Raw genomic sequence first — 14,657 nt, 5'->3', positions numbered from 1 at the left:
TATAGTGATATGACAAAATACAATTTTAAACAACATTTAGCTTTTGGACAAAATGATTTGGGTGTCAGCAAAGCTAACAGTAGATAACCCCTTCCATTAAAGATACAGTAATGCAACTAATATAGCTTAATCTGAAAAAAACCTCTGTTCTTTACCTCCTAAGCAGGGCACTAAAGATAGGAGCCTTGGCGCTTATAATTAGAGGTATTCGATCTTTTACCGGGATAACTGCCTTAAAAGGGTTAATCCACTCAAAATCTGATATTTTAGTGTACAGTATTCTGGGGGATTAAACAGTGTTTCCTATACAGTATACGTATGTATATCTCTTGAGAAATCTACTAATAAGATCTCTGCTCCTGAGTTTCGGTCATCATTATGAGGGGCTCCCTCTCTCCTTGGTGGACTTTTTTAACCACTTAAGCCCCGGAGGATTTGGCTGCTAAACGACCAGAGGCTATTTTGCGATTCGGCACTGCGTGACTTTAACGGACAATTGCGCGTCGTGCGACGCTGTACCTAAACGAATTTGGCGTCCTTTTTTTCCCACAAACAGAGCTTTCTTTTGGCGGTATTTGATCACCTGTGCGATTTTTTGATCACGCGCTATAAACAAAAAAAGAGCGTCAATTTTGCAAAAATAGCAATATTTTTCCCTTTTTTTTTATATGAAATTCCCCCAAAAAAAAATGTAAAAATCAAAATTTTTTAATATTTTCGGCCAATTTGTTTTATGCTACCTATGTTTGGTAAAAAAAAAATCGCAAAAAGCGTATTTTGATTGGTTTGCGCAAAAGTTATTGCGTTTACTAACAAAGGGAAAGATTTTTGTCATTTTTGTTGTTTTTTTTTTTTAACGCGTAATGGCGGCGATCTGCGATTTTTTTTGCGGTACTGCGACATTGCGGCGGACAGATCGGACCCTTGACTGACATTTTTGACACTTTTGGGGTTACCAGTGACATTTCTACAGTAATCAGTGCTATACATATGCACTGTTACTGTAAAAATACACTGGTAGTGAAGGGGTTAACTTTATTTGAGAGGGAGGGGCTGTGTGTGTCCCTAGGGGCGTGATTCTAACTGTGATTGGCTGTGGCTTCAACTGTATGCAGAGTGATCAATGGATCTACATAGTAGATCCATGTGATCATCTCTCATACAGAGAGGAGAATGACAGGCAGCTTGTTTACACAAGCTGCCTGACTTTCTCCCTCTCCCCCGCCGATCGCAGAGTGGCCGGCGGCGATCGGGTCCGCCGGTCACACGCGCGGGGGGGGGGTCCGTGACCACGCGGGAGCGCGCCTCCGGCGGCGCGCGCTCGCTCCCTAAACCCTCACAGGCGAGCGACGTAGACCTACGTCACTTTGCCTGTGAGGGGCTGACCGCCGCCGTAGATAGTCGTGCGGCGGTCGGCAAGTGGTTAAAATGCGTTTTCTATTATTGAGGAAGCAACAGGATGTGCTTTAACACACAAAGGTGAGTGGGAACATCAAAACACTTCCAGGTGGACAAGAATAATAGAGTAACCAAAGACACATAAGAAACCATCGTCCGATTTGGCCCACAAGGCTCAAACTGTGACTATCATTTTTGAAATATTCAGTTTCTCTTTAGAGATCCTACCCACAAGCACATGTTTCTTCTCCTAGATTCTCAGTCTGATGGCCGCATTATTCAAATCACTTTCACAGAAGCCGCCCCTGACAGCTCAGAGTGGTACAAGACCGGAGCAGCTGCAGAATAGGTATGTATAGCGATCTCTTCTTTACAGGGCTAGATAGATAAGGTTTAGAACAGGGATCCTCAAACTACGGCTCTCCAGCTGTTGCGGAACTACACATCCCATGAGGCATTGTAAAACTGACATTCACAGATATGACTAGCCATGATGGGAATTGTAGTTCCTGAACAACTGGAGGGCCATAGTTTGAAGACCTAGAATGTAGCTAAGAGAAGGTTTAGCATTAGATAGGCTTTGGCTGAACTTCCACTTTAGGTATTGACTTTAGAGCTGAATTAATTTTGCAGTGAACTTAACCTTTTATATCTGCCTACTTAAACCTTAGGGACATGTACACATACTAAAGATAAATCATTAATGCAGAAAGCGAAACTAAAAAGGGATTGTGCTGGGTAAAGGTCTCCACCATCAACAGACAGCGCAAAAAGAAACAAAAAAATGTCTTCCAAACCAGCACAATACACATTCACCCCCCCCCCTTTTTGATTTTAGCACCATGCTACAAGTTAAAGTCTTAACCCAGAATCCCCATTTTCTCTCCTAGGATGTGTCTATTAAGAATTACTTTTTACCTGTAGGGTTTTCAACAAGGCAGCCACTGTAAACCTTCCAGGAGCAAAGAGACATCCCAGGAAAGTTTCCTGTTATTAAAATACAGATTACATTTAGAGAATCGTATAAATATTTTGCAAAATTATAAAAAAAAAAATAAAAAAAAAAAAAAAAAAAACTTATGCAAATCTTTGTCACATGAACCATAGTCATTGTCATATACTGACCCTTGGGTCTTGTTCATCTCCAATGCTCAGCTCTTCTTCTGGCAGAGGATTGATGAAAACGTTATTCCACTGGGCAGCTTGGTTACTGAAAAACATTTATATACCAAAAACCTGTGACTTGCCAATTTCATTACTGTAATGCGAAATACCTTACTAACAGTCAGTCAATCAAAATAATCTGTCAAGCAGGCTTTGTAGCACTACATGCGTAAGGCAAGGAAGAAGGGATCACAAGCAGAACTTTAGGACCCGTTCACATTAGGAAGAAGGGATCACAAGCAGAACTTTAGGCCCCGTTCACTATATCGTGTAGCGGGAATGAGTATTCCCACTACGTGATTGACATGCGATTTTCACGCAATTCTGCCCATCAGATAAGGTAGCCCATTTAGTTGAATGGGCTGCCCTATGTGCGTCTGTCGCCCAGAAAGAAGCTCCTGACATTTTTTGGGCATCAAGATTCACATGATTTGTGAAGGTGCAGTTTGCAGAGAGACAGTCAAGGGAGAATCGTGCAGTGCATTGTGCTGCCATTGCCACGTGATTTGGGATCGCGGGCAGAATTGAAGTGATTCTGCCAGCGATTCCAAATCACAAAATGTGAACGGGGGCATAATCCATACCAACTTAATAAAAATAAAATGTTCTTTAACAAGGAACATACATTCCACATTAATTATGCTACCAAAAGGAGTGTGCGCTTTAAAATTCCCCCAGCATTGTTCCGGTTTCTTCTTGCTGGAAACTTTCATTTTTCTTAAGCCAAGAGCAGCATTAAACCTTTAGGCTGTCAGCAGATCGGCCTCTATCAACTCTGAATTTCAGCACAATGCCAAAAACAGAGAGCAACTGAGCATGTGCAGAGCAGGGCAAGACAGTATCACTGGATTTTAAAGTACTACAAAAAAAAAGCCAAAAAATGTCTGTACCTCTCCTGTGACCCGTGTTTAGCTGACAGCAGGCTAAAGCCTGCAGTTGGCTGACATCACAGAGTTGCTCCAGGCTGGGGAAAGATCGCGACCATATGGTCGGGATCCACCGGGAGCCTGGACCGAAACCTGGCTCTGGATCTCAACAAGCTGCTGAGAGGTTGAGCAGGTCACTTCTGCCCCCTCAACTGACCAGCGATCCAGTGAGTGCGGGGGGTGGAGGGAAGAGCAGAGAGCCAGCGACTGACAGTCAACACTCTTTGCTTAGAGCAGCAGGAAGAACTGAGCGAACAGCAATGTTAGATCGCTCAGTTTTCAGTTTAAGAGGCGGCGGGGGACAGATGCAGCATTGGATTTATCCTGCATCCACCTAGGTAAGTAGAATTTCAAATTAAACCAATACTGCTCTTTTAAAAAAGTATAGGCACTTAATGTTTACATAGCTATACCTGCAAAAGGGGCCAGCACAAAGTGATCTATAAGGATCTATTCAGTGTTACTGAACCCAGGACCTGCATTCACTATATCTGGTCTCCCACAGTACACGGAAATGCAATTTTAGTAAATCTAAACTGCTAAATACCTTTTCTCATATAGCAGTCTTATGGCTTCTATCAGTGTCTGGCCGGGCACTGGTTAAAGCTTGTAGGAGGGGGTTTTCACTCTCCTCTGACTGTCCTATGCGGCTGTATGACCCCTGACCCTCTGTCTGGATAGTGCTGATTGGCCTTGTGCTGATCCCATGCAACCTCCCGAAAAAAAAAAAAAAAAAACTCTGGCAAACTAACAAACTGAGCATTTGCCTCCTAGGCTCTGTACTATTAGGAGTTGGATTGGGGACTGTGGAAGGGGAGGATCAAAGAAGACAGAATCAAACAGCCTTTTTTGCACAGTGTCCACAATGAGTATACCAACCATGTGTTACTGCACATACAGACTGATTTTACAGTTGTGGTTTTAGTAACACTTTCATTTTCTGACTGAAGTTCCACTTTCCACCGAGAAAGTTTTTGTTTGTGGTGTGCAGCCTACTTAAATGGGGAAAAGATCACTGGCATCTTGTGTCTTGCCTTGTGTTTTCCCCAGAATCGGCAGTGTAAAAGAAAATTGTTAAAGACGTAATAACCGATTGCAACCTGATTGTATCAACCAAATTCGGTACATTTAGAGCAGTCAGAGCAATGAAAGATGATTGCCAATTAGCTGCAATGGGTTACCACACTTTGCCTAATAGACCACTGCTGGACAGCAAAATACCTCAAAAGGCTGTTGGAATAAAAATGCACATTTTACACAAAAACCTGTGAGGAGTATTTATGCGTGGAGCTATTTAACTTCATGACAGAAAAATCAAATGTTCCTAGGCAATTTTCTCTTCAGGTCAGATGTCCTTTATTCTTAATAACCTGAATCTAAAAAATACCACATTATGGTCACTAGATAGAGCTGACAATCATCGTAAATATTTATTTCTTGTCGTTCGCTCCATCTAGTGGCCACATAAGTAAAATCAGTCTGTATATGGGGTGAAGCATGCTTGTTATACTCACTGTGGAACCTAAGGGGTTAATCCTGCGTATGGTGTAAAAAGGCTGTTTGATCCGGTCTTCTCTGATCCTCCCCTTCTACTCCCCCCCCCCCCCCCCCATTCATCCCCTGATAAGACAGGGCCTTTGGAGTTACTCTGCACATGCTCAGTTTGGTGTACATTGCTTTGTATTTTTTTTTCTTGGGAGGGTGCATGTGATCAGCACAAGGCCCAATCAGCACTGTCCAGACAGAGGGTCAGGGGTCTTGCAGCCTTGATAGGACAGTCAGAGGAGAATGAAAACTCATCCTACAAGCTTTAACTAGATCTTGAAGTCACAAGACTGATATATAGAGAAAAGATAATTAGCAGTTTATATTTACTAAAATAATTGCATTTCTATGTTCTGTGAGAGACCAGATATAGTGATTGCAGGCTCCTGGGTTTAGAAAAACGTCCAAGGAAAAAAGAAAATCCGACCTAGAGAGAAAATAGTCAAATAACATTCAATTTTGCTGATATTCACAAAGAAGACATTATCTCAGAGATTTGCTCGCTAGACGCAGGAGGTTCTGCACATCAAGAGGAAATCATCTAAAAACAGAAAAACTCAAGAACATGGCAGCATAAAAGATTTAATATTCCATGTAAAATGTCATGTAGGGTACAGGGACTCTCTAGCATCTGGTACTTTATATTTCTGTATTATCTATGGATCGGTATCCCATGCATGCCATGGTTCTCATTTTCATTGCGCAAACCTTTTATGTACATGTACCATTATAGTTCGGCTATATGTCAGTACTATCCATGTGTTCCTTAAAAATAAAGTATTATAAAAAAGATGTCATATTTTCATCATGTTGTCCTTCGGCTAAACCTAAACAGCTAAGTGTACTTTTGAGTAGGCATTACCAAAACACTGAAGTTGCAACTTCTTTCCTTTGGCGATGTGATTGTTTAGAGCCCATTCACATTGAGGCGACACGACTTCGGGGGGCGACCTGTGAAGTCGCGTGCACCGCGACTTCGGCGCGGCTTGCAGAGACTTCACATAATGGAAGTCTATGCAAGTCGCTCCGAGGTCGCCCCAAAGTAGTACAGGACCCTTTTTCTAAGTCGGAGCGACTTGTGTCGCTCCTATTAGAACGGCTCCTGTACTACTCAATGGACCGCGACCGACCGCGACTTGTCAGGCTGACAAGTCGCGCTAATGTGAACGGGCTGTTAACGTGATTCTAAAGGCTATTTATTTAAAATAACAAACATGTTAGGTTTATCTGTTCTGTGCAATGGTTGTGCACAGAGCAGCCCCGATTTCCACCTCTTTGGTTCCCCTTTGGCGCTCCTGGCTCCTTCCCCCTGCCAAGTTCCCCCATAGCAAGCCGTTTGCTCTGTAGGCACGCGTGCATGCTCCATTGACCAGCTCTCTCTTCACTGGCTGTGATTGACAAAAGCAACAGTCAATGGCTCCCGCCACGGTCTCCCTGTCCAGTGAGGAGAGAGAGATGCTGCTCTCCTGCACATTGCTGGATTGAGATTGGGCTCAGGTAGGTAGTTAAGGGGGCTAGGGGAGCTTCATGTAGAAGGTTTTTATACCTTGAAAAACCTCCTACCTTGAGAAACACTTTCATGTGTGCTACATATTGTTTCCACATGGCTGTCTTGCCTCCCATTTTAAACCACAGACTCTTCAGACAAGAAGAAATAAGAGATCTACTCACTGTTCAAAATTAATGTGTTTAACAATTGTCTGGTTTTCATCATCGAGCCACAGAGCCCAGATATCAGTGGTGGCCAATGTAAATGTAAAGTCAACCAATGATTCCTTTGAAAAAAAAAAACAAAAAAACAATCCAATTTTATTTTTTTGATGAGAAGTTCGCATAAGAAAATAGGTGTAAGTAAATCACATTTCCATACCTGGTTTGAGAAAATTGAGGAGATATGATCTAAACTGTAGCGACTGCTTTCAGCAGTAATGAGTTGAAAAACGCAGAACTGCAAGAACAAAAAAAAAAAAACTTGAGTATCAGGAGCGTGTTCAAAAAAGGTGTATTTTTCCCAAAAAATTGCATTTGAAAAAAATGCTGCACAAATACCAAGTGACATAAAAAATTGCAGGGACCGCCTTTTTATTCTCTAGGGCAAACTGCTGTAAAAAAAATATATAATGTTTAGGGTGCCAAGTGATTCTCTAGTATAAAAAAAAAAAAAAAAAAAAAAACCTGATTTCAATATGTAAACTAAAAGTGACGAAAAAGGCCTGGTCCAGAAGTGGATAACCCAGAACCATCAGCATCAATCCAAGCTACACAAGCAACTAATGTGAAATCAGACAAAACCTATAACAATACATACAAAATACACACAATAAGCTAATCCCTTTGGGAACTGAAGTCACCACCCCAGTGATAAAAAGGTGTACAGTGTTCTAAGTTGAAAAAAAGTAAAAGGATTTGAGAATCTTTGGCTTTAGAGATTTAGCCTGATACCTGGGAGAGAACACATACCTGTCCTTGGCTGGGTGTGTGTAGGTACACCGCAAGATAAAGTCCTATAGATGTCGAGTGTGCCAGTTTTAGCTTGTGACCAATGCCTGGAGTTTGTCGCATATCCTTACTAAAGGGAACAAACTCCAGCATATCAGACACCATAAGACACGTCTGATCCTGGAATAAACAGGACAAAAAAACATGAATAGGGTACAGTTGTATTATTTATAATATACTAATAAAACAAGTCATGCTTCCCATTATTAGTGGTACAAGCAAACTGTTGTCTACAGCAGGCACTTACCTTGTAGGACCACATGCGGAGTTTGTGATCCTGGCACAATGCAAATATTAAAGCGTCGTGTTCAAGGCAGTGGACAGCTAAGCTTACAGGGAGATGTGCAGGTCCATGATCACCTCTAGAGAGAAAAAAAAATTACATCAATATCAGGTATCTGTTTACGCCTTCAAGGCACACTTTGACATTGACAGCGAATTTAGATATTCTACCATGAGGGAGAAAAACATCCAACTTTTTTTAAAACTTCCAATTTAAATGTGCAAAATGCATTCCACGTGCATCAAAACAAGGGGTATGCAAAGTCTAAGGCAGCCGAAAGATGATAAATCATTCAACCTGCTCTGAGGAAGGAGGTACGCATCCCAATACAAGTAAGCCTGACAATCAGTATCTGCTTGGGCTAGATGACACCATCCTATGGCCGAATAAGAATTCTGTGATGGTCTACACTTGTCTTATTTTTTGTTTATATGTGTTTTTGCATATGGGTGTTTATTAAACGTGATTCTGGTGATGCACTAATCATTTGTGCCCACCTGTATATTTTTACAGTTTTCTCTGTCAAGACTCCCCAGTCTGAGGAGGACTGCATCAGTGTGGCATTACAGGTGGCAGAGATGGCACCTTTCTGGAGTGTATACCTTCTGAGCGCTGTGGTTTGGTTGCTTAAGATAACCAACTAAAACTTTTCACACCTTTGTTTTGATACAATTTAAAACTGAAGGTTCAACTGGGTTTTAAAGAGGTTGTAAACCCAAACTTTCTTTTTTTTTTTTAACCTGAAAAAGAAACACATAATGAGCTAATATGCATCGCATACTAGCTCATTATGAAATACTTATCTTAGAACGAGCCCCAGCCATGCCGCCCGCTCACCTCTATGACAGGCGACATGTTCAGTCGCCCATCTTCCGGGATCGCGGCATCCGGCCATCTGATTAGCCGAAGCCGCGGTGAGGTCACTCGCGCGCGGGAGCCGACGGTCACAGCACGGGGCTCTGAAGGAACGGCACCAGTGGCCATTCCTTCAGAGCGCATGCGCCAGCGATGTCACTGGCTGCATGTAAGGTAAATATCTCCTAAACTGTACATGTTTAGGAGATATTTACAGTACCTATAGGTAAGCCTTATCATAGGCTTACCTATAGGTAAAAGTTGCAGAGGAGGGTTTACTTCCTCTTTAAGTATTTAAAAGGTCTCTTGTTCCCTTCTGGGTATGAAGACTGTGGTCAATGTTATTTTAATTTTGTGTGCTAGAATGAAGGAACGTAGATGAAACTGTTATATCAATGTCAGAATTTGCAAATAAGTTACACACTCTCTGAACCCCTCTGGAACTTTTTTCACTTAACCACTTAAGCCCCGGAGGATTTGGCTGCTCAAAGACCAGGGCCTATTTTGTGATTCGGCACTGTGTGACTTTAACGGACAATTGCGTGGTCATGCAACGCTGTACCCAATTGAAATTGACGTCCTTTTTTTCCCCACAAATAGAGCTTTCTTTTGGTGGTATTTGATCACCTGTGCGATTTTTAATTTTTTGCGCTATAAACAAAAAAAAGAGTGACAATTTTGATAAATAACAATATTTTTCAATTTTTTTTGTATGAAATTCCAAAAAAAAAAAAAATGTAAAAAAATCGAATTTTTTTTTAACATTTTAGGCCAATTTATTTTCTGCTACATATTTTTGGTATAAAAAAAAATAAAAAAAAAAAAAATTGCAATAAGCGTATTTTGATTGGTTTGCGCAAACGTTATTGCATTTACTAAGGCTCCATTCACATCTAGGCGTTTTTGGGGAGTTTTTCTGCTCTAGGATCAGCTCTCAAAACGCCCAACAAGACAAATCCTATTCATTTCAATGGCCCCTGTTCACATCTGAGCGTTTGACGCTGTAAGCAAAACGCCCAAAGCTCAAAAAAAGTACATGAGCTTCTTTTTGGGCAGATTACAGGCGTTTTCCATTGGTATCTATTCAATCAAATAACGCCTGCACAAAAAACGCCTGTAAATCGCGGTAAAAATCGCTGTAAAATACGTGCAAAAACGCTACTCTCAGGTGTGAATGTAGCCTAAGGGAAAGATTTATGTCTTTTTTTTTAACTAGTAATGGCGGCGATCTGCGATTTTTTTTTGCGGGACTGCGACGTTGCGGCGGACAGATCGGACCCCTGAATTTTTTACACTTTTGGGGGTACCAGTGACATTACTACAGTAATCAGTGCTATACATATGCACTGTTACTGTAAAAATGACACTGGCAGGGAAGGGGTTAACATTATTAGTAATCAAGGGGTTAAGTGTGTCCCTAGGGGTGTGATTCTAACTGTCAAGGGGCGTGGCTTGTGATGTAACCACAGAGACATACGATCCTACATAGCAGGATCGTGTAGTCTCTGCAGTTACACCAGGGAGAATGACAGGCGGCTTTGTTTACATCAGCCGCCTGCCTTTCTCCCTCTCCAGCGTGAAATCGCGAGTGACATCGGAGCCGCCTGTCACACGCATGGGGATGGCCATGAACGAGCGGGGGCGGGGGCGCGCCTCCGGCGGTGCGCGCTCGCCCCCTACAGGCTCCTGGGCGAGCGATGTAGTACTATGTCGGTTTGCCCAGGAGAGGCTGACTGCCCCAGTAAGTATACTGTGGGCAGTCGGCAGGATAAGTTCACCTTTTGGAATATGTTACGTTCCACCCAAATTTAGGGTGGAACATGTAACATGTTCCCAGTGCTGCAGCCGCCGCCCTCCCTGTGGCAGAAGTACGGGGAGAAGTTTCCCCTACTAGCTGCTAGTTTTTTTAAAGCAGTGTGGCCATGTGGGGCTCCGCCCACAAGGCCACGTCATTCAAACACAGAGCTCTGTGCCTGAATGAACTACAAGTACCGAGAGCCTTAGCGGCTGAGTGTTGCATGTTCACTGAGTGTTCCTGTCAGGGAGCATCGGCTTACCCATACGGGATGTACAGGTAAGCCCATACACTGACAGTGTGCAGGAGACCTGCATGGCATCAGTGATCTGCTGATCACTGGTGCAATGCTTTCCAGGCTCCTACAACAAGAAATAAATGCACATTTTTTACCTGCAAAAAAAAATGAGCCTATCCTTTAACACAAGTGATCATTTGAGAGTCTATACAATAGGACAAAACTAGTAGTTAAAGTAAAAATGTAAGTTTTTGATAGAAGGGAATGCCAAAGAATTTTTTTCTTGGTGTCGTTTCCATCTTTGCGTTTTTCCCTCTCTTCTTGTCCCATAGACACAAGAATTGAGAAGCAATCTCTCTAAAAAAAAGTGCTAATCCTCTCTTACACAGCTGTCATTACAACAGATGTCTTCATTGGAAGATTTAAACTCCCCTCTTGTTCTGGTGACAATATTGAATTTCACATAACTTACTGTACTTGTAACAACGGTCACCAGGACAAATACAGAGTGAATTTCCCAAAGGGCAACACAGACCATGATAAAAATCCAACAGTGTGTCTGCGCGCCATCATAAAAAAAAAAAAGTGATGTGGTTTAGACACATTTTAATAATTTTCACAATAGTTATTTTACATCGCTTTAAATCATCAAAACATTTGGGAAACCTGACATGACACTTCAAACAGTAAAACTCTATACAGTTGAATTGTCATTAAATCTCAAAAGGGCCATGGATGGGGTAGATGCCCAACTGTTGGACTGGAAGGAGAGGCTAAAAAGTAAACATCTTGTGCTCCGTAATACAGACGAGGCTCCACACACAGAGGAAGCTAGATTCTGTTGGGCTTCGCAGACTTGGTTTAAAAAGTGAACCTAGTGACAGCTTTACAACTAGAAATGGAATGATGTATAGCGAGCCACACAAACTTACATGGGTGACAATGTTCATACTAACCGTATCACTGTTGGCATCCAGCCAGTTAATAACTTCATGACAGAGGTTTGCTTGAGTTCCACAGTAGTCACTGGCCCTGGGGGATATAGAAATAACCATTGAACAGTTAAAAAAAAAAAAAAAAAAAAAAGCTTCCGAAACCCTTAAAATTTCCAGTAAAATATAAGGTCCGCTTACCCTGTAATCTATTTCAAATAAAGGCTGAAATTTAAACACACAGTGACCTCAAAATCCTAGCTCCTTCCCAACATGTCCAGACTAGGCTTGGCCAAGCACTGTCTACAAATTGGTTGGTCACGTTGCGTTTAGTATATTTAGTACATTATTTATGTCCTGGAAATGCTTTCTTCAGAATGAAGATCCAAACAGGCTACTCACATGAATGAAATTATTATTGTACAATACAAATGATGATCATTTCCAACACACCCATGCCACAGGAGAGATATCTAGGCTGACCAGTCTCACAGGAACAATAGTCAACTTGATTTTCACAATTGCAATCATTTCTTATAAGCAAGGTGATCACCAGCAGCATCTATTTGTATATTAACATGCAGGCTTGTCTGAAACAGTCATGCATGTTTAAAGTACTAATAAAGCCACAGTATAAAAAATGTTAATATAAATCCTTCACATATACTGTATTTTAAAAAAAAAAAAAAAAAAAAAAAAAAAAAAAAAAAAAAAAATCGCCATCATTCTTTACCTTAACCTTTTTTAAACTGACGTCTCTCTTGAATGCCATGCATATCGCTGCAGCACAGGACAATGGTATTTGCTGTGGTTGTGAGCACTTTTGCATGCCAAGAAGCAGAGATAAACAGAGGGCAAGAGTGGGGGGGGGCACAAACAGCCTCATTATGTAGTATCAACATTATTAGTAAATAAAAACAAAACAAAAAAAAAAAAAAAAGGTATGTAGTGCCCTTAGGCCCCGTTCACACTGGGGCGATCCGACTTCCCGGGGCGACCTCACAGGTCGCGGCGCGCTGCTCACACCGCGATCTCGGAGCGGCCGGCACGGACTTCATAACATTGAAGTCAATGCAGGTCGCCCCAAAGAAGCTCCGGACCCTTTTTCTAAGTCGGAGCGACTTGTGTCGCTCCTATTAGAACGGGTCCACAGCTTCTCTATGCCAGGCGACCTGTCAGGCGACCAGGTCACCTGACAGGTCGCCCCAGTGTGAACGGGGGCTCACAAGAGGGAGAGACAGTAGGCAAGTGTAAAGCCCCGAACACACGAGAAGAAATTCGGCCGGTAAATTTCGTCCGACGACCGATCTGCCGATTTTCGGCTTGTTAGTATTATGCTTCCGACAACCGACTCCGACTTTTTGGCCGAAAAAATCCTTGTGTGCAGGCTATAAATTTTGTCGACTGTCAACACACGTCCGATTTTTGTCTCGTTAGTACAGATTTAGACGGGGAAAAAAAATCTTATGAGCAAGACTAGGCATGCTCAGAGATGAAAGAACACAGAAAGCAATCCAACACATGACATCTCTTCTGAAGTAGAATTCTGTCGTAAGGGAAAATTCATGTGCAGTCTAGAGCACATTCCAACCAACAAAACACAACTCTGGACAAAAGACGGACAACCGGTCGGCAGAAATTCATTGCGTGTGTACGAGGCTTAAGTGTCAGGCAAGATCAGTGGAGAGAGAGAGCTTGAAAAACACCACTGAGATGAGCGGGCATCTGTTTGATGAATGGACCCGCTCAGCTGTCTGCCTCTAGAATCTGATGAAGAAGAAATTTTCATCCTCAAAACGTGTATCCCAGAAGCCTTTGCACCCGGCCATTGTAGGAGACCCGAGCATGACGCACCTTTGTATTTTTTTGCTAATAAAGTCGATACTACACTATGAGGCTGTTTGCGCACCCTCTGTCTCTCCCTCGGTTTTTCAGCATTCGTGCCGACAATTAGATGACTGCAGTCCTCTAGCACACAGGCTTTTGTTCAGCCTTTCATCCCCTGCCTCTGGGATCCATACTCTCAGGCTCCATTCACACCTGGGGGTTTTTGAGCGTTTTTCAGCTCCAAAAACGCTCAAAAAAACGTTCCAAAACGCCCAACAAGTAAAACCCCATTCATTTAAATGGCCCCTGTTCACATCTGAGTGTTTTAACGCCTGAAGCAAAATGCCTGTAGCTGAAAAAAGTACATGAGCTTCTTTTTGGGCTGATTACCAGCGTTTTTGATAGATGTCAATGCCTGCCTCCAAAAATGCCTGAAAATCGCAGTAAAAAACACGCGAAAACGCTACGCTCAAGTGTGAATGCAGCCTCATATTCTTGTGATTTCACCACCATCATGATCACATTAGTATATTGCTGATCACAGCACATTCAGCTCATTTGGTGGTCCGGCAGTTGCATGTGAACCACTTGGTGGGTTAGCTTTCCATCACACTCACTGTTTGCCATTTGTCCTTGTGTTACTAATTGTATACAACTTATAATTTCTCTTGCAGTTGCTACAATGTATGGTTTTCACATGAGCCCCCAGTGATCACATGCTTTCCAATCTTTCTATATAATTTTTTACATTTCTTCATATGTTTATGTGGTTATCAATATTCAGGATTACTGCGACATTTCCCAAGTTTCTTTCAAAAAGCAGGGACATGCTATGGCAGCGGACAAAGCATCCTCTGGGATCCACTGACAGACAGGGGTCTAGCCAGTTATGTTCTGTGCATGGCCATGTTCACATGCATTTCTCTTTCAGTAGTGTGACAACAATGCAGCGCCACACAGTGCAAGCAAAAGACATTGTTATGTTATTAGCGCAGGAATTTTAAATTATTTTTGACAATTTTTTCACAAAAAACAAAAAAAAAAACATTTTTTCTTAGTGCACTTTTTGCACAACAAAAAAACAAATTTTTCCTTATTGTGAAAATTTTGATACACTTTAAAGCCCAACCCTGGGATGGAGAAAAAATAAAACCCTTTCAGTGGGCTCACTACCTCCCTGCACTGGTCAGTTACT

General features: G+C 42.1%; 1 protein-coding gene across 1 annotated transcript in view; it reads right to left on the bottom strand.

Moving 5' to 3' along the window:
• Positions 1-14,657, bottom strand: part of NUP160 (nucleoporin 160) — an 89,280-nt gene that overhangs the window by 59,968 nt on the left and 14,655 nt on the right. Inside the window, exons 5-11 of the mRNA XM_082270243.1 lie at positions 11,660-11,735; positions 7,780-7,894; positions 7,494-7,652; positions 6,904-6,981; positions 6,705-6,808; positions 2,524-2,608; positions 2,317-2,385 (exon numbers count right to left, since the gene is read on the bottom strand). Of these exons, the coding sequence (XP_082126369.1) occupies positions 2,317-2,385; positions 2,524-2,608; positions 6,705-6,808; positions 6,904-6,981; positions 7,494-7,652; positions 7,780-7,894; positions 11,660-11,735 (686 nt within the window). The remainder of the gene's footprint in view (positions 1-2,316; positions 2,386-2,523; positions 2,609-6,704; positions 6,809-6,903; positions 6,982-7,493; positions 7,653-7,779; positions 7,895-11,659; positions 11,736-14,657) is intronic.

The sequence above is a fragment of the Pelophylax lessonae genome, assembly GCF_965119305.1.
Source record: "Pelophylax lessonae genome assembly, chromosome: 10".
In the NCBI taxonomy this organism is placed as follows: domain Eukaryota; kingdom Metazoa; phylum Chordata; class Amphibia; order Anura; family Ranidae; genus Pelophylax; species Pelophylax lessonae.
Note: the sequence above shows the minus strand (reverse complement) of the source record. Positions and strands in the feature narration are given on the sequence as shown.